The 20,038-nt window shown below is 37.9% G+C and overlaps 1 protein-coding gene across 5 annotated transcripts in view; it reads right to left on the bottom strand.

Moving 5' to 3' along the window:
* The window catches only part of pleca (plectin a), a 148,861-nt gene that overhangs the window by 112,654 nt on the left and 16,169 nt on the right, over positions 1-20,038 (bottom strand). For 3 of the 5 annotated variants that reach the window (XM_067426698.1, XM_067426697.1, XM_067426701.1), the window contains one exon: positions 18,847-19,039. In XM_067426698.1, the coding sequence (XP_067282799.1) occupies positions 18,847-19,039 (193 nt within the window). Of the gene's footprint in view, positions 1-6,170; positions 6,364-18,846; positions 19,040-20,038 lie in introns of those variants that run through there. The other 2 variants (XM_067426703.1, XM_067426702.1) reach the window with 1 other exon arrangement.

Consider the following 20,038-nt stretch of genomic DNA (forward strand, 5'->3'; position numbering starts at 1 on the left):
TATATATATATATATATATATATATATATATATATATATATCTTTCTTCTATAGAACACATTTTGAAGAATGTTTCAATGGCTTTCTCTCCATACTGTTGGGATGGCTGTTTTTGCACTATGGACTGTTTTTGATGTAACACAAAGTTGTCTTCTAGTGTTCATCCCAGATATCAGAGTCAGGGGTTTGTTGTGTTCAATAAAGCAGCTAAATCGGCATTAACATCCATTCTGTTAATAGTAGAGGGCAGAATGAAACGCATACAGTGAAATTCAGTGAGGTCCAAAACAAGACTTGAACCCAATGACATTCATTGCACAGACATTATTCTAACTATCATTTTTGGTGTTTTGCAAACAAAATATGTATGTTAGGTTTGTAATGACATTAGGGTGAATAAATATCAACCTTTACATTCACATTCAACCCTTTAAATGAAACTGCCCTGTTGTAAACCTATGGAAATCTATTACAAAACTACTTAAAACATTAGGACATTTCAATAAGGAATGTATGATACGCTATTATTCTTTGTAAACAGTCTGCAAAATGATCATTCACATTCAAAGAGGGTGACTCTGGACCCCTGCCTGGGCTTTCTAAATATAAGGAGCTGACTTTCCCAAGATGATCCACATATTTCACACGGGAACGCTTAATGACATGAATCATTATCACATTACAAAAAAGTAATCCCTCAATTCCCATTGGCCATGCCATCATTTGGAACTTCATTTGAGTCATGAGCTTTACTCATGGGTGTATTTTCTGTGCAAAGTAGGTGTGTCTCAGGACAGTTCCAGGAAATTGTGTGTAACAAATACTCTAAGGATACACATCAAATACTTTTAAACGTGTTACCGGCTTTAGTTCAAATCCATATCGGTGTTATGAATAAGTGATCATCGTACACTTGTGCATGCTCACGGATGCCTGTATGTGCATGACTATGTGTAGGCTTTTTAGAAGCACTATTTTAGAATGTTAGATCATGTTGCATAAACCTGATCCTAGCTGAGGGACTAGAAGGGTTAGAGCTGTTCCATATGTGGACGCTCTAAAGGTAGCTTAAGATTAAAGCAAGGAAGTTATTCAGATAAAAAACACATGTTTGGCCAGTTACAAACACAGACAGACTTTGTCAATGTCACACCAGGTGCTGTTTACCTCGGCTTACAGGATTAAGCGACGTGATAGCATTTAGTAAACTGCAATCCCGCATTATAAACTGAGATTTTGCTATACCGATACTAAAATAAAGAGACTATGGAAGCTGACTTCATGACTCGCAATTCTGACTTCTTTCCTTGCAATTGCAAGCTTATATCTAGATAAAAAGTCAGTGGCCGAAACAAGCTTCCATTGTCTCTTAATTTTAGTATTTTCATGCAATTGTGACATATAAAGTCAGAATTGCAAGCTATAAAGTCCGATTCCGAGGCGGAATAAAACATTTTTTCTCATAATTGTGAGAAAGTTTATATCTCACAATTCTGACTTTATATCTCGCAATTGCATGAAACTACTAAAATATAGACTACGGAAACCTGAAGATATTTTTTTTTCAATATTGACCACAATAAGAAATGTTTCTAGAGCACAAAATCAGCAAATAAAATTAATGTTAAATTAAAGTAATATTTCACATATTTTTTAACAAATAAAGCCTTGGTGAGCAAAAGAGACTTTTTTTAATACATTAAAAAAAAACTTACTGACCCCAAATTTTTGAATCTATTGTTATATAATTTTAAATCTAATATCAACAAACTACCTAATTAAAATGTTTTGGTTGGAGAAAAATGCCATTGCCATGCATACATTTTAGGTGTGGCTTAAGGGATAGTTCCCCCAAAACTGAAAATAATCCCATTATTTACCCACTATCAAGTCATCCTAGGTGTATGTGGCATTCTTCTTTCAGGCGAATAAAAGTCGAGTTATATTAAAAAAATATCCTGGCTAATCCAAGCATTATAATGCCAGTAAAATATCTAACTTAGGAACCGCCTTCCTAAGTTAGATTCCTAAGTTCTTGTATTCAATTTACGAAGAAATTGTTACGCCTCATGCAGTTCAAAACGCTTACGAAACTGGTCAGACGTCTTCGTCGCACCAGTTACGCTTTTTTTCCCCTGTAAGTTGAATATGGAAGGCAGTCCGCCGGAAGCTAAATAGTGTTAAATATGGAAATGTTTCTTACACAAACCCATCAATTCACTTCAGAAGGCCCTTATTATCCCTCCTGGGCCGTGGATTACTTTTATAATGGATAGATGCACTTTTTGGGCTTCAATTTTTGGGCTGCCATTTACTTCCATAATAATGCCTATAACAGGATTTTTTATCTTTTTTTACACAACTCTGTGTTCGTCTGAAAGAAGAATGTCATATAGGATGGCATGAGGGTGAGTAAATCATCAGGTAATTTAAATTTAGGGGTGAACTCTCCTTTTAAAATACTTTTTGGGCCTCTGTATCTCTTATTGGTTTAAAATACACAAGGAAAGTATTTGGGTTTATAAGTCACTCCCTTTTTATTCAACTTCACCATGGTGATACTAAGAAAACACTCCTGAGGTCAAAGGTTAAATCATTCAGAGTGAGTGTGCACACCATCTCAAGCTGTGGCCAAACCAACATTTAATAGCACATTGCATCTTTAAAAGCTACTCCTCCCTAAACACAGGGTCACCTCGGGTCAACAGCAGCCGTAAGACGGTAATCTACGGGACCTTGTGTTTGGTTAAGGTTAGAGGATGCACTCCGCTGATCAAAGACAAGTTCCTTTACCGGGTTACCATTCAACCTCACGATCAGGCAGCTCAATAAGCATTCCCTAGGTTCAAAGGTCAGTTTCTAGTTCGGAGACAGATGTGGTTAAAGGGGGAAGAAGTTGTCTACTGAACGTGATGTCACAGACACAGTCGCGAAAGCCGATCCTGCATCTGAAGAGAGCTGTGAATGCTTAATTTAAAAGAAACCTAAACATAGGACAGATTTCATTCCGGTTAAAATTAGTTCATCCGTCCTATTTAAGAGACATACGGGAAGAGTATCATGTTTGGATGTTAAAAACAGAAATGATACCAAAATATCCGCTCTGCTGCATTTCAATGCATCAGTACTGAACCCGCCGTGGGGGCAAACCAACTTTAAAACACGCACCTTAAGATCACATTTAAAGGTGCCCTAGAATGAAAAACGGAATTAACCTTGCCATAGTGAAATAATATGATTTCAGTACATGGACATCACATACTGTAAGTCTCAAACACCATTGCCTCCTACTTCTTATGTAAATTTCGTGCATTAAAAACACCACAGAAAAATAAGTGCTTCTCAACATAACGCCAACTGTGACGCAACTGTGTTCAATGTCAGACGGAACTGCGCAGCCGTCGGGAGTTCTGCAGGTAAACAAGCGACACACAAGGATGGCGAAAATTCCAGATCATGGACACAAATGTTATGTTCAAGGCTGTGCAGGGGACGTGAGGACTTTTCATACTCTTCCCACAGATAAAAAATGTCAAGTCATGGTCATTATAATCGGATACCACAACAATTTAATTCCAAATAGTTTGTTTGCTCGGCCCATTTCACCACGGACAGTTTTTCTAACCTGGAACAATATCAAGCAAGCTTCGGTCAGCGTCTAAAACTGAAGAAAGGGTCAATTCCAACTATATATCTGCAAGCAGTAAGTAGTGATTTATCCACTTAATGATTGTTTAAGCAATTTCTGATTAAATTGAAAGTTTTTTAGAGAGAGACAGCAATGTCTAGATAACGCAAGATGCTAGTAGAGTAACAATAGGAAACTCCAGAGTAACAAGCAAAACTAAATAGTGTCTAATGACAAAGGTTAATATTATTTTGAATAGATACGCATGTCATACGTTAGTTGCTTCGCTCACTCGGTCCTTCTAGCTAATGTCACCTTATTCACCATATAAGTTAAAACGATTGTCATTTGACAAGGCTATTCATTTTGTAAAAAATATATTTTTATATTTTTGAGAACTGAAGTATGTTTTTTTGTTTTTGTAGAAAAGCAGAGTGTTCGTGCTTGCGGTTGCCAGATTTCAGTAATTTAAAAGCCCCCAATCAAAGCTTTTCTGTGAAAAGAACACGTATACTATCCAGTGTTTTACCTTAACATGTGCAATCTGGCAGCCATATAAACACAAGCTCTCTCTCGTGCACGTGCGTGCACTAAACAAGTAAGCTGCATTTTAGCAATCTCCATTTGAGATGTTCTACTCAAAGCGTCATTCAGTCGGTCTGTGCTCTGTCAGGCCAACTTTTCCCCTAAAATAAGCCACATACCCTCTATGTAGATACCAGAGAACAATTTAACATAATTGTTTCTATACATATTATTATCTAACATAACTCATTCTAGGGTACCTTTAAAATGACCCTACAATGGAGAAAGGCTCACAATAATTTGATAAGTTATCCAGTCTAATTCAATCTACGTATTGCTTAATCTTCTCTAAATCTGCCTCTTATCAGCAGGTGTCGAAAAAATGAAAGGCGACACAAAAGGGGAAACTGTCAGTCTCAGTGGGTCATAGAACACACATACTGGTGCCAAAAGAAGAGATCTAAGAATTTGCCTCCATGTGACCACTTCAAAAGAGAAGAGGCCCATAGTAAGACACAAAACATTTTACACACTCAGATCATAAAGACATAATTTAAATAGGCTTGATATTATTAGACAGGGCTTGTGTAATCCAGCAAACATTTGGGATTCAAACAAAGGGTGCAACCTGACCTCATGCCAATAAATACATGTAAACTGTAAGTAATCTGCTAGAGTGCATCACATTTTTTGTGGGGGCGGAATAGATTTATTTTTCGTAAAATAAAATGTTCAACATTAAGTAAAGTTTGCATAAAACCCCCTAGAGGATTGGTTCAGACTCATATTCAAACTTATGCTGGCTGTCTGGGTCCAGTTCTCCTTCACAATAATAAACTGGGGCGATATTTATAGATCTCTCCTCAGGACACAGTCCTGTAGACATGGGGCAGAAGTGGGATTATGGGAGAGGATGGTTACATAGTAACCATGGTTACACAAAAACAGCCCAATGAGCCTTTTAACTTAAAACAACTGTCAGGAAATGTCATTATAAGGCGTGATAACAACAGTTGTATCATATACCATGGTATACTTAGGTATAAGAGCATGTGGCATCCAGTTTTTTTTTTTTTTTTTTTTTTTTTTTTTTGGGGGGAGGGGTAAAGGATACATTTTTTGTAAATCTGCTTTGAGACACTATGTAATGTTTTTGAAAGAAGTCTCTCATGCTCACCAAAGTGGCATTCATTTTATAAAAACAGCAATATCTGTATAAATATAGATAAAATATTTGTTATTGTTATATATTTTAAAATGTAATGTATTCTCATGATGGCAAAGCGGAATTTTCAGCAGCCATTACTCCAGTCACATGATCCTTTAGAAATTATTAAAATGCTGATTTAGTGATCAAGAAACATTTATTATCAATGCTCAAAACTGTTAATTTAAGCTAAAAAAAAATGTTTTTTAATGAAGAACACATTTATTTGAATCCAGAACATTATAATGGTTTTTATTGTCACTTTTGATCAATTTAATGCATCCTTGCTAAATAAAAGTATCAAAAAACATTTGAACAGTGAAGTATAATATAACACTTCCAGAGTCTGTTTGAATGGCATTCCGTAACTTTATATTGCAGGCCTAACATGTAAAAAAAAGGTAAATATTATAACGTAAATATTATAAAACTGCCATGAATTCGTCTTTCTAGCATTCTCCAAGTATAAATTATTAACACTTAGTAATCATAGTGTTTATAGACAGTTCTTTACTGGGTGATTGAAGAACATAATACACCAGGTGGGTTGAAGATATCTGAATTACATCTGAATTAAAGGGACTCAGAAACAGCTGTAGAACTCATGAGGAACCAAAGTTTCCGAGCTACTATTGCCTCTAGGTTTAGTCTTTTGCAACTCTGCAGTCACGCATATCTTTGCCAATTAATATGGAACTACTTATAACCCGACGGCAAAGCCCTCTCTTCTCCAGATGCGAACGCATGCACACAATCACAGTCGCACACATGGTGCATTCACACGGACAGTGACAGCCGCGGCTCGTGTACCTTTATACTTCTCCCTGACGTTCTCGTAGGCTTGAACAAACTCCTGCTCGTCTACGTGAGCAGTCACGCTGGCTGGATCGTACATGGACATGGCACTGGAGTGAGGTCAGGTCAATCTCTCGTCTATCTCTTCTTCTCTTACTTTCAGTCCCTCTTCGGACGTGCTTTCCTGACGACTGGTCTGTCAGAACAGACTGGTGTGTTTGTATAGACTCACTCTCTCCAGGCTCTGTGTGTGTGTGTGTGTGTATGTACGAGTAAGTGTGTGAGTGAGTATTCCCCCACAGTTCTGGCTCTCGTTCCAGACCACCAGTACCACTCCCCTCCTTAAGCTTGAGAAATACCAACACACACACAGAGCACGGTCCCACCTCTTAAAGGCATACATGCAACACACATGCACACACAGGAGCAACAGGCTGCTTTCTAAGGACATCAGATCTAGTACAATGAATACGCTATGAAGCTGGCAGATCAGCAGAAGTATGTAGTGAGTGGGATATTATTGGCTTTGACATATGAGAGAAATCTTAGCAGGACTTTGACAGTTTTACATACAGACCCACTAACAACAATGTGTGAACAAACATACACAAATCACTTGGCATCCACATGGGCATAAAACAGCATAACAATGCTTAAAGGACAACTCTGGTGAGAAATGACCCTAGGGGTAATTAACGGATGGTTACAGAGTAGATCGTTCTCTGGGATGCGTTTTTATGAAAATCGAATGTAAAGAGTTTTATCTCTAAAAACAGATTAGCTTATAACGCTAGTCTATGGGGCAATGGGTACGCTAGTTAATATCACGAACAAGGCTCAAAATAGCCTCACACTTACACGGTAGCATAATGAGGGTCCCTACATGCAAACCGAAGCATTGAGAACTTTGTAGTGGACAAACAGTTTAATAAGAAGATACTTTATAAAGCATTTACGGTCAGGCGCCATCTTGGAAAACAGTCTCGACTAGTCGAGCGACGAACGCTGTGCTAAGTGATCAACTGTGACTTGGAATCTCATATTGGCCGTTGTTTCCGGAAGAAAGCACTGAACGCAACAGAGAAAATAAATAAATAAAAAATAAAAATGTCCATGTAATTAGATTTCACAACCTTAAATCCTATCAACCAGCTCACTTCACAGCGTTCGTCGCTGTTTTTCAAGATGGCACCTGACCGTAAACACGTAATGCAGTGTCTTTATAAAGTATCTTCTTATTAAACTGTTTGTACACTTAGGCCGTGTGTCCACCAAAGCATTTTTTCACTCTGCTGGCTGGCATTTTCAATTGTTTTCAATGAGAGCGGCGTGTTTTTAGAACGCCTGGAGCGCAACGAGGCACTGAGCGAGTATTTCACGCTCAACCTCTGAGCGCTCAGTGTTTTATACTGCTCTCCGAGAGTTAAAGAAGGAGGGGCGGGACAAATACAACACAGACCAACTGCCACATTCTGTGTGTCATCATCAGATGAAAACAAGCATTAATAACGGAACAAAATGATTTAAAACAAGAGCCAGAGCAAATACTTTACATTGTATCTGCAATTTTATATAGAATCAATACAGGAACAAACTACTTGTGAAATTAGAAAGCCTTCCGCGGATTTTCCATATCATAACAACAAGCAAAGAGTCTCAACTGAGGAATAAAAACGCTGCCTGCCAAAATGCTCTCAAGCGCTCACAGCGAGGCGTTTTCAGCTGAGCACTTTGGTGGACACACAGCCTTAAAAAGTTCTCAATGCTTCGGTTTGCATATAGGGACCCTCATAATGCTACCGTGTAAGTGTGAGGCTATTTTGAGCCTTGTTAGTGGTATTAACTAGCCATTTAATTTCACTTACCCTTTGCCACATAGACTAGTGTTATAAGCTAATCTGTTTTTAAAGATAAAACTCTTTACATTTGATGTCCATGAAAAAGCATCCCAGAGAACAATCTACTCTGTAACCATCTGTTAATTACCCCTAGGGTCATTTCTCACCGGAGTTGTCCTTTAACCTCAAGAGGAAGTATCAGATAGAGCCAAACATATACACAAAAAAAATAAAACACTTTCAACTATGGCATTTGGCAACATAAAAAATAAGATAATGTCCAAAAAATGCTTTAATAATGCTGTTTGCTACAGCAAGTATCAACATTTCTAATCATCCTCCATCATTTGTGCAACAGACATGAAAAATATATCAAGCGTAGCAGGTCATGTTAGTCAAGTTCACATCAGCTGTCTGTCAGCTGATCACATCTACCTATAGGAATACAACGTCTATCACAGCATTCATATATAAGCTCTTTCAGTACTTTCAGCAGATATTGCGTTCTCCAGAGCTCATTTACCCTCCTCCATCCCCAGCTCCTCCTCTCGTCAGACAGGATTTGTATTCGGATTCCCTTTGAATCAGACTTAATTACTGAATTATTTTGTACATTTATCTGCAATACATTATGTTTGTTCTGTTCTGTTTAAAACCTTATTCACACGGGATTAGTATTACCTGGTGACCTCTAGTAATTTGTAATAATTGCGGAGGTTGTCTGTGATCTTAATCCTGTGTGAATTGGCCATTCTGTAATTTGTAAAGTAAAAATTCCCCCGTAAATGACCTACCATATTTTGCAGAACACAGAGGTCCTGTAATAAAATTAGACACATGCAAATTGGCATCTCTGTGATTTGGCCAGGATTTGGAGGGTTGTATATCATTTTTGCAAGGTTTTTGTTGCCTGTGCGCATTTTTATCCATATTTCGCTTAGAATGGAGGCTGCATTCATAACGCGCACTGTTATAGATGCCTGTGTGGCTGTGCACATTATACTTTCACTTTACAGATAGAGCCAATTTGAGATCGAATTGCTTTAAAGGTGTGTTCAGTATTATTCTAAATAAAAAACACAGAAACAGAACATTAGCCTACAATGACAAGTGCGCATAAATGGGCGCTTTTACATTTAGCTTTGAAACCTACTCTTTGGCTGTCATATTGACAGCGAATGTGATAAATGATTGAAATCTGATTCCTGCTGATCTGTGCTCAGTTAAGTTTTTAATTGTAATGTCTGTTCTCTAACTGAACTAAATTATTTTTATTAGGTTACTATAAAAAAAAATAACATTAAAAAAACGACAGTGGGCAAGTGATGTATACCGGTGTAACACTGACTATCGCAACAAGCCTAGATAGCAGCATGCGGTAAGGAACTGTTGTTTATGATATATCACATAGCTATATATCTATAAAAAAAAACATTTACAAGTCTTGACATCATATCTGGGAGTCAGTAAATACAAGTAAAATAAATCAAAGGCTTTGCTTGCCCTGTGCGAATGCGCCATGCAAAATTCAGATGTGGGGGGGTCATTTCTAAATTACATGAGGTCCCCAGAAAATACTAATCCCGTGTGAATAGGGCTTAAGGCTAGTTTATAATTCTGCGTCGGAGCTGCTACACGTCGATTTTCATTTATACTTCTGCATCTTTGTCCATGTTGATGTGCAGTTACACATGCAGAGGGAGCATGTGTACCCCTGAGGGAGGTGTTCTGGCAGACCAATCACAGCGCTTGAGGTCCATTTAGATGCATTGTTATTTTTTAGAGGTTCACGTCAGGGTACATCGTAGGCTACACATGCAACACAGTCTACATAGCTCTCCCGTGTCATCCACTACTACGCATACACTCGACACAGAAGTATAAATTGGGTTTTACCATAAGGGGTGCTATTGCTGCTCTCCCTGCTTCTGGGCAAGAAAGGGAGTTCTTGCCAAGAACAGAACCATACCGGCAATCCAAACTATATGCTAATAGTCCATCAATCATATTTGACGGTAGTGGTACTGACAGAAATAAATGCTCAGACTTAGGGCCAGATTTACTAACAGCTATGTGATGTCCATGTACTGAACTCTCATTATTTCACTATGGCAAGGTTAATTCAATTTTTCATTCTAAGGCGCCCACTAGAGGTGGAACGTAATTAGCGACAGGAAATATAAAATATAAAACTGACATTTGAATATTTGACTTAACAGTGACTAGTTTTTTTACTGCAAACGTAGGCATCCTTCCTCCGATACTCCCTCCCCCATAATAATACTCCCACCATACCCATTCTTCCTGCTGATGCTTCACATCGTATTGCCTGTACCCACTTTTGTCTCCTTAGGCTCGGTAGCTCATAAAATTGTAGTTCTCGTTTATTTAGCTTGTTTGCTGTAAACCTTGTCACATAACAGATTTTAGACATTGTTCTGTTTTTGTTATAAGTCAGAAATGACAACGAGGCAGCCTCACCCAATACAAAGTCAATGGAGAGGGTCAGATCTCCCCCTCCCCCCTGTGTGGGCGTGGCCTAAATGTACTCTGTCTCTATGAGTGGATATGACTGGCCATGATTGGTTCATGCGATAAATCCCGCCTCTAGGTTTTGTGCGTGTTCTGAGTTTGTGAATCGGTGTGAATGAAAAAAATTATGCCATTAATGGGAAGACTAATTAAAAAGTAAGTAAAGTAAACAGCTTAGCCACCTAGATATCACCACTTTGTCACATCAAAATCAAACTCGAAATGGACTGAAAACATGATGACTGTGTTTTTTTTTTGTGAGCAATCAGCTTGGGGAAATTAAAAGTACATCTTCATGTCTGTGACCAGTGTTTACTGAGCTTGATGACTGATGATCCAAAAATAAGTTGACTATTAAAAAGAAAAGCTAAACATCAGTTAATGAATATAACATCAGTTCATGAATATAACATTTGATTTATTATTTTTTTTAAAAGGACTTTCCCTCCTCATTTCAGAAGACCAGTGCCCTAGTAACCACCAAGAAACAACCCAAAACACCCTCAAATCTACCTAGCAACCACCCATAATACCCAGAAAGCGCCTAGCAACCACCAGTAACACCTTAGAATCCACCAGAAATGCCCTAACTACCACTCAGAACACTATAGAATTGTGGAAACAAATTTAGTTCAGGCAAGCAAAATGCAAAATAATAGCTCTGAAAGCTAAATTAAACCTAGATAAAATTCTTAGACAGACTAAATTGTTGCTTAAAAACCTAATAAAACTACTACAGAATCTACCAACAGCACATTATTATACACTGCCTTCCTGATAGAAACCCTTTGAAACGGACTTGGTCTAAATTGTGTGTGTGTGTGTGTGTGTGTGTGTGTGTGTGTGTGTGTGTGTGTGTGTGTGTGTGTGTGTGTGTGTGTGTGTGTGTGTGTGTGTGTGTGTGTGTGTGTGTGTGTGTGTGTGTGTGTGTGTGTGTGTGTGTGTGTTTTGAGAGAGTGACAGTGATTAAATGAAGTAGAGAGCGAGCGAGTAGGAAGGAGAGGAGGAAATAAAGGCCTATTGTATGAAGTATGTCCTGCAGTCTATCTCTGGAGGAAATGGAAAAGCTTCCGAGATGAAGATGGGGCAGAGGATCTGAACTTTTATCACTTTAAAAAGCAATTAGCTTTTAAAGAATGAAGTGGGTGTGAGATACAGTTCTGTTGTCTCTCTTTAGCCCCTTTCTTAGAATAAAAAAATAAAAAAGATTTTGAAGCTGGTGGTAGCTATATGTTTGATGCTTTACAGCCATCCATCTTAAAACCCCCAAAGGTCTCACGGGGGCAAACCCCACCCCTTACCATAAACCCCTACACCAGATGTGCCCTGTTACGAGCATTCCCAAGGTGGCTACAATGCATCACCCAGTCAGCTCTTTTCCAATATCCTGGATAATGCTTGTCAGTATTTGACATTTTTAATGTCACTGAGAAACTCTCTCACACTACTGCAAATATTTTGGCTTCAGGACCCATAAAACGTCAAAAAAAAAAAAAAAAAAGTGACACACCCTCATAAAAGTGAACAGAGCATATTTCTGGAAAAATGCATAAATTCAGATTGCTTTTCTGGAACTTACTTTTCTTTAGCTTTTCTTTTTCCATGTAATAAAATCTTTGGAAATAGTTTAATCATGTTTGATATATGCTCTGAACACCTTTGCCAAATGTGGAATGAAAATAAAGTATGTGATTAATCTGTCAAGTTAAGGGAACTGGATATGTCTTAAAAAGATGCAAAATATAGTCCAATATATTTATGGATTGTGTTCAAATCATATTTTAACAACTGGTTTATTTAATCAAAGCAGCTGAAATCTGTAGAAACCAAGCGGAAACCTCCCACGGTCTCTCTTGAAGCCAACACAGAAGTGACTTAAACTGCAGTTCATCGACTGGCCTCAAGAGACAGGCTCCAAAAGGGAGTCAACTCTGTATCTCCCCCATGTTAAAATATCCAACTTTACAGCATAAAAAATACGTTTACAGCCTGGTACAACATGTTTGGGTCTATATGGCTAATTGTACCCTTCATGACAACTGTGAGGGGGTGAATTTTTATATTCACCTATATACTATATATTATATTAAGCCTTAAATTTCTGCATAATTAGGGGTGTGGCCACTTAAGTGACAGGTGGATAGCTGTTTGTCTGCTGTCTGTTAGCCATCACGCAACGTGCGGGCACACGTTGCCAAGATGGCGACGGGCATCTCCTCTCATTTTGGGCTTCAAAAATGCTTTTCAGAAACCACGGGTGATGTCACGGACACTACATCCAGAGTTTTATACAGTCTATGGTAAAAACAAAAATAAACCAGGTTTTACATTTTCTGAAGAAAAGGTTGGTAGCACAAAATGATGCAAATGTTTTTTGGGCTTGCCAGGACATTGCTATTGAGATTCTTCAGAATGAAAAGTGCGTTATAAATAAAATCTATTATTATTATTATTATTCGGTTACTAAAGTGTTGAGTTTTTTTGTGTGTTGCTATGCAGTTGCTAGGTTATTGTTGATGATTGTTTACTTGACGTTAAAAGTGTCAACCAGCATATATGTGCATATATTAACCAGCGTGTGATCATTCATTCATGAGAACCAAAGAATAGCAGCATTAAAAGAACTACACGTTTACATTGACACAGCATAGTTAGCTTTTCATGTCTTCACAATCATATAATCAATAAAGGCATGACACTAATGTCTCAAGTTTCTACATCACAGGAGCAGGACAGATGTCTTTTGGCCTAATGAGCTTTTAATCTTGGTCTACATTATAGGTATCACTTAAACTCAGTCTGAACTATTGGACTTTAAGGGAAAAAATGTGTTTGCTGGAAACCCTGTATTAGCATAAAAATGTTCAATCTAAAACATTTCTAAGATATTTTAGCTTGAACTACTGACACCATGTGGTTGTAATATGACTAACAATTGGGAGATAAAATCTCAAAAATAGTTGGCATTTGAAGGAATGAACTGCAACCATCTATTTTACTACCATTGTCTAACATGAGAAAAAAAAACTATACACTTGAATCAAGGCACTTAACATGGAGCTTAGCACAAAACTGATTTACCTCAGATCTGCTTCTTAACTGTGGCACATTATCTGTATATGAAACATAAAGATAATGATGAGAAATGGCAAATTAAATGCTTGACTATCAGAACTATCTGATAGTCAGACTGATTTAGGTCTGAAGGTATGCGGAATCAACTTCAGTATGCTATTTATAGTTAATCATGAATAATTGATTCATAGTGTGCTCTCTAAAGGTTACAGATTTTCCAAAGAAATTTCTGGAGACAACCATCTGACATGTTTTAGCAGCAAATAAAAAAGTACAAGCTTCTTATAGCAGATATCATGTTGCAATACAGCATGGGTCAGTTGAATTCTTAATTAATGACATAAATGCCAAATGGAGATCTTCTGGAGATCTTCTACATGCCAGTTGTTCCTGTGAGGAGTAACTGATAATCAGTTTGTGCTGTACAGTGATGGTACGAAGGAAAGATTGGATGTGTGAAAGTTCAGATGCTGAATTCCTTCCCTCAACACCTCATAGGCATTATCAGAACAAGAGAGTAAATATTAGTTTGCATTTCAAAAGACTATTTTAATACTTTCCCTGCCAGCATGTTTGAAAACAGTTGCCAGCCAGTGCCAGCATGTTTGATCATTTTCACTAAATGGGCATGGTCCCCACAATATTTTGTTGTATGAATATCTGAACATGTAATATATCAAACAACAGAGCCAAAAATAAAACAAAAAATGTTTTATAGAAGTTTCGTGCATTGTTATTTTTAGTTTGATTAAAAAAAGCAACATTTTGAGCAAAAAGATGAGAAAAACACCTTTTCGTAAAAGACTACATCCAAATTGGATTAAAAGCAAATAGGAGTAGATCGAGACCCACAGTCCTATAGCTTCTCCTGGGTCGACATTTCATTCAGTAACATTAGGCAGTTTTGATTTATCTGCTGTTTAATGTTGATGAACACATATGATTTACATATGCATCTGCTTACATATGCTATTGCTTGTTTCTGCTTCTTCACATGTGTTTTGATCAGATGATTCTGTACTTTTTTCAGAAGAGATGCTTAAAGGCGCCCCCTACCTCACTATAACTATATAAGATATTTCGAGAAGCATCTTGCTGCGGTGGACATCCAACCCGGCCCACATCCAAGTGTCATGCCAGAAGCCACATCCATGTCTAAATATGTCAAACCAGTTTAGCGGAAACTCCGCCCTGCAGCCGATTCTTAAGATTTTATTGATCATGTTAACAACAGTACTGATCGTCTACACCAAACCCTGATCCCTAAACCTACCGGTCACTGCACAGCACTCCACCGTTTTGAGAAATAGGGCTTATTCAACTTCCCTGCCAAACTAAAACAATGCATGCACTTTGACAAAAGACAACATTTTGCCCACATATCTAAATGTAGGAAAGAAGTTGAATAAGCCCTATTTCTAAAAACGATGGAGTGTTTCTTTTACCGATGATATTAGCTGCAGGGCAGGGATTTCCAGTAAAGTGGTTTGTGGGCTTTTGTAATTTGCTTCTTATATTTCTCTTTTTATAACAGACCACACTTAACACCCCAAAACCCTAGAACCCTAGAACCCTTTTAATCAGAAACCTACATACAACAAATCTGGTTTTAGTTGTTAACACACTATAACACTACTGAAAATAAAAGTTGTATACAAAATATACATGACGAGTATTTATAATATAATATAATATAATATAATATAATATAATATAATATAATATAATATAATATAATATAATATAATATAATATAATATAATATAATATTACAAAGCAGGGCATTGGGTTGGATTTATTATCTTGTGTCTGTTAACTATAACTCCATGTCCCCCCGTCAGTTCAGTGTCAGAGTATGTTATGCTTGCCTTTCCATGAAACCTATAAAATTAAATGAAAAAAAGAGAAAACAACACCCCTCTCACCTTTCTCTGGTGTCTACACAAGTAAAATTCCAGACATTCTGCCTTCTCTAGGGCTCACACTAGCCAGAGGCAACCGTGTGAAACCTGACCCCTGCAATGGGACGGCAGGGTCAGAAACTTCAGATCTGGAGTTAAAAATATAAAGAGCTAAGAGTCACAAATTAGATTAGTGTATTCAGATGCAAAGTATAATGCATTTCAGCATGATACATCTAATATTTTGTAATTTATGTATTCCTAGATGAAAAATGAATGCATTGGCAATATTTATCCCAATAATAAAAATCTGAAAAATAATTGAGGTTAGAATAAAGGCCACTGTGATTAATGAATCAATATTAACAACTGTTACTACAGTGTCAAGAAAGTATTTTGGTCATAATTGTCCAGCTCTACAATGAATACAAATGAAGCATTTAGCAGAGCAAAGTGAGCAAGCAGATCTGCTGACTCACTCTTTTCCACAGCGCCACAGGATGGCAGCCAAGTGCAGATCAAACTTGGAATATTATCAAAACATCCTGTGGTAATCGACTTGAGGATAAATGTGATTAATACTAGAAACGTGGTCATGTTTGAAAGAAAAAAGGAAAAATCTGGTAGAGCAAGGAAGACTCTAGCAACCCCAAAGTCGAAATGCAACCCTTAATGCACTGAAAATCATTTTGGAAAAGCGTGAGCCAAATCCATAAACATTAAATGCTTTAAAGTTTCCTGAAACAGTCTCAAAACACTCAAGGTCTATGAAAGTATGGATATAGTTCATCCAAACTATACATCAGCATCCTGCTTTCCGCTGTGAGATAAAGATGTCAGTAAATCAGAAGAAAATTCTCCACTAAAATAAGACATTTATGGCACAAATGAGGAAGGAACATAATAATCTTCTTATAGTGGCAGAAACTTCTCTTCGTGTGCATGATGCAGATCAGAAGAACTATATGAGATAAGAGCACTGCAGTCCTCCGACCACACCCTTGCCTAATATTGTGCGAGTGCTGTGTGTGTATGGTGTGTTATGCACTCACACACAGAATAACTGCTGCATCAGACCTATTGCAGCATGGCAGGGTCACAGGGAACAGACTTACTGCAGGTTACCACCAGATATAAATATCCACACAAGCAGCTTTTTATATAACAAAAAAACGGCAGACTGTAACATGCTTCTGAAAGTTCTTAATGCAGTAAATGTTCTATTTGAATATAAAACCTCAGGAAATCCAGAATGCCATGGGGTGTTTCCCTCCCAAGCAAATAGTTAATATCCTGGAACGGTTTGGTAGTTCTCTAAATAATAGCGCAAACACACACACACAGAGAGAGAGAGAGAGAGAGAGAGAGAGAGAGAGAGAGGAGAGAGAGAGAGAGAGAGAGAGAGAGAGAGAGAGAGAGAGAGAGAGAGAGAGAGAGAGAGAGAGAGAGAAGAGAGAGAGAGAGAGAGAGAGAGAGAGAGAGAGAGAGAGAGAGAGAGAGAGAGAGAGAGAGAGAGAGAGAGAGAGAGAGAGAGAGAGAGAGAGAGAGAGAGAGAGAGAGTCTTCTATACGGAACTTCAACGACACCTAAGCAAGTAATACTCCTTGTACATAATGGACTCTAGGTTTGAGTTTATGATAGAAAACAGTGCATTTGTCTATGCTAACACAGTTAGTGAAGCCTCTGACACTCTAATTCCATCTGTAAATATTTTAAATGACTATATGAATGTAGAAGCTATATGAATGGATGTTAAGATGTAAAAGCAACCGGCAGAATTATAGACAAACTTGCTGAACAATGTGTCATGCGGTTATGTTGAAATAATGCCATAATTTCTGTGTGATTTCAAAAAAGATATCAAGATACACTATATCATCTTGCTGCAAAGAGCATCTTTCTCCATAGACTGCAATTCAGAAAGGCGTCATGAACTCTGACTAAGGCCGTTCACATTTTCCATTGTTCTGGTGTTTTCACTTGTAAAATGCAGTAATTGTGAATTTTGCAGTTTAATTTGGTCATGCAGATTTGCTACATTTACAAGCAGAACTTGGTTTGACTTCTGCGTGAGCTGTGTTTCATACATTGCTACACTACTGCTACACTATTGCCCATGAAATGTCACTGACATTTGAGCGCAGCTTAAAAAAAATATTATGGAAAATTCATTTGGAAATTTCCTTAAATGATAGTAGATTATAGTTGCAACTTGCAAATGGCTTTTACTGCATTTAAAAACACAGATGACCTATAATGCTGTTTTACACTTTCAACTTTCTTAGTGTGTAATGCAGCTGTTTTGCTGTGTGTAAGGTCCACTTCAAAATGAGTTAATTTCTATATCAGTAAGCACTGTTTCTGAATTCCCTGAAATGCCTAAATTGTCTTTAGTTTTCTTCCAGGAACGTATACATCACTACATTCCTCATTTAAATAATTTCCAGGCCTCTATTATTTAAATTTTTAAATAATAGAGGCCTGGTTTAGTTGTGCTAGTAGTGTGTTGAGACCATAGACTGTAAAAAAATATGGACGTAGTGTCCATGATGTCAACCATAGGATTCTGAAGAGCAGTTTTGAAGCGTAATGTAGGGTCAAGCTGGCCGTTGCCATCTTGGCAGTGCGTCATCGCGTGTCACTACTGGATAAATGGGCAAAGAGGCAGGACATGGGCGGAGCTGAGGTGACGTGATGACTAACAGACAGCGGATAAATGGTTATCCACCTGTCACTCAAAGTGACCACGCCCTTAATAATGCAGAACTTCAAAGCGTTATATAATGCAAATTAATGAGTTCAACCCCCTCACAGTTGTCATGAAGGGCAAAATTAGTCATACCAAAACCACAATTTGTACCAGGCTGTAAACATGTTTTTTTTCTGCTGTAATAGTGGGCATTTCAACATGGGCCTCAATGAAATTCTGCTCCCAGCTGGAGCCTGGAGGCCAGTCAAGGAATTGCAGTTTAAGTCACTTCCATATTGGCTTCAACAGAAACAGGGGGAGGTTGCCGCTTGGTTGAAACACATGGTTATGGTAAATGCCGTGACATTTCCGAAACACTTTCGAAGAGGTTGACAAATCACAGCACACTGGTAGAGCCGACCAATCAGAGCACACTGCGCTTTTCAGAGGGAGGGGGTTAATAGAGATAAGAACTAAACAGTTACTTTAGACTGGGATAATGCTGCAATAATGTAAAATATGTGAAAAAATAAGGTGTTTTTTGAACATTAAAGAATGAAAACCTATTCCAGTAGACCCCAAAAACAAAATCATTAATCTTTAAAAGTAAACTCATGTTGTTTTAAGTTTCTTTGCTTAAAATGTCAAAACCAGACCTGCAATGCGGATGACAGCTCTCTCTGCGGCGTCCAGGACATCTCCAGAGGCCGATTTGGAGCGTTTGACACGCTGGTGTTTAGCGAGGTTCCATGGTAAGGTGTCTCCAGGAAAAGATGAGGAGCCCAGGTCACTCGCGCTCTCCTCCGATGCAGACCGCTCCAGTATCCGCCGACGACCCCCTGACATGGCCTGGGAATGGTGAGAGCGTAAACGTAAGTGTTAGAGATGATACAACATTATTACACAATGCAGAATCAGACAGCTGACGCTCCTCAGGAGGATGTGGAGGTTTCAGTTCTGCTAGGTCACTTAGCAGCCGCTGGCTGTTTAGAGTCACTAGAAGACACTACAAAACTCTCTCACAGCACATCATCAATTATAGACTCAAAACATAATGTAAATATTTATTCATAAAATCTTAAGAGACTACACCACAACAGTGCAATAAACAAATACGATTGTATATTGCTATTTGCAGTGTGTAACAGAATTTAAACCTGTGGAAGTAGCTTGTAGTATGTGCATATAATGAATGTTACTTAAACAAGAAATTGAGACGTTTCTGCTGCCTTTCCTGGAGAGGGCGGAAAACCTTGTCTGAGACTGATTTGAGGGTAATTGATTACTCACAAGTTGCTAAGGCAACATGAAGGTGTTGTGAAGAGCATGTTTCAGTGGCCCCAAGAGGTTGGTCTGTAGAGACTGACAAGAGTAAAATACAGGGCGGTGATTTAGAGAGGTTTGAAAAGGTTAATGAATATAAAGACTGGACCTACCTTTTTCTTTTAGTAAATATTTTGCAATAATAGCCTACTATGGATTTTCATTCAGCAAGGACTAGCAACATTACATTAATAGTAATGTTACAATAGATTTATATTTGCTGTTCTTTATGCTGTTTTTGTCCACATGAAAAACTTACCAACCCCAAACTTTTGAATGTAATTTAGGCCTATAAAACAAACACACCGCACATATTTGTTTTATTTTATAGTTTAGACGATTATTAGAGTAGTGAGTTTAAGTATCCAGTCGACACATTTGGTTTACCGTAGTATAGGCCTGAATGATTTGATTACTCCATTCGCATATTTACTTCACACAGCTGTCCTTCGTGTGCATAAACTGCCATGGTAACACTGTGGATGACATACATAGGCTACGACCTGAACAAACGCAATACTAACG

Source organism: Pseudorasbora parva, chromosome 19 (assembly GCF_024679245.1).
Source record: "Pseudorasbora parva isolate DD20220531a chromosome 19, ASM2467924v1, whole genome shotgun sequence".
In the NCBI taxonomy this organism is placed as follows: Eukaryota; Metazoa; Chordata; class Actinopteri; order Cypriniformes; family Gobionidae; genus Pseudorasbora; species Pseudorasbora parva.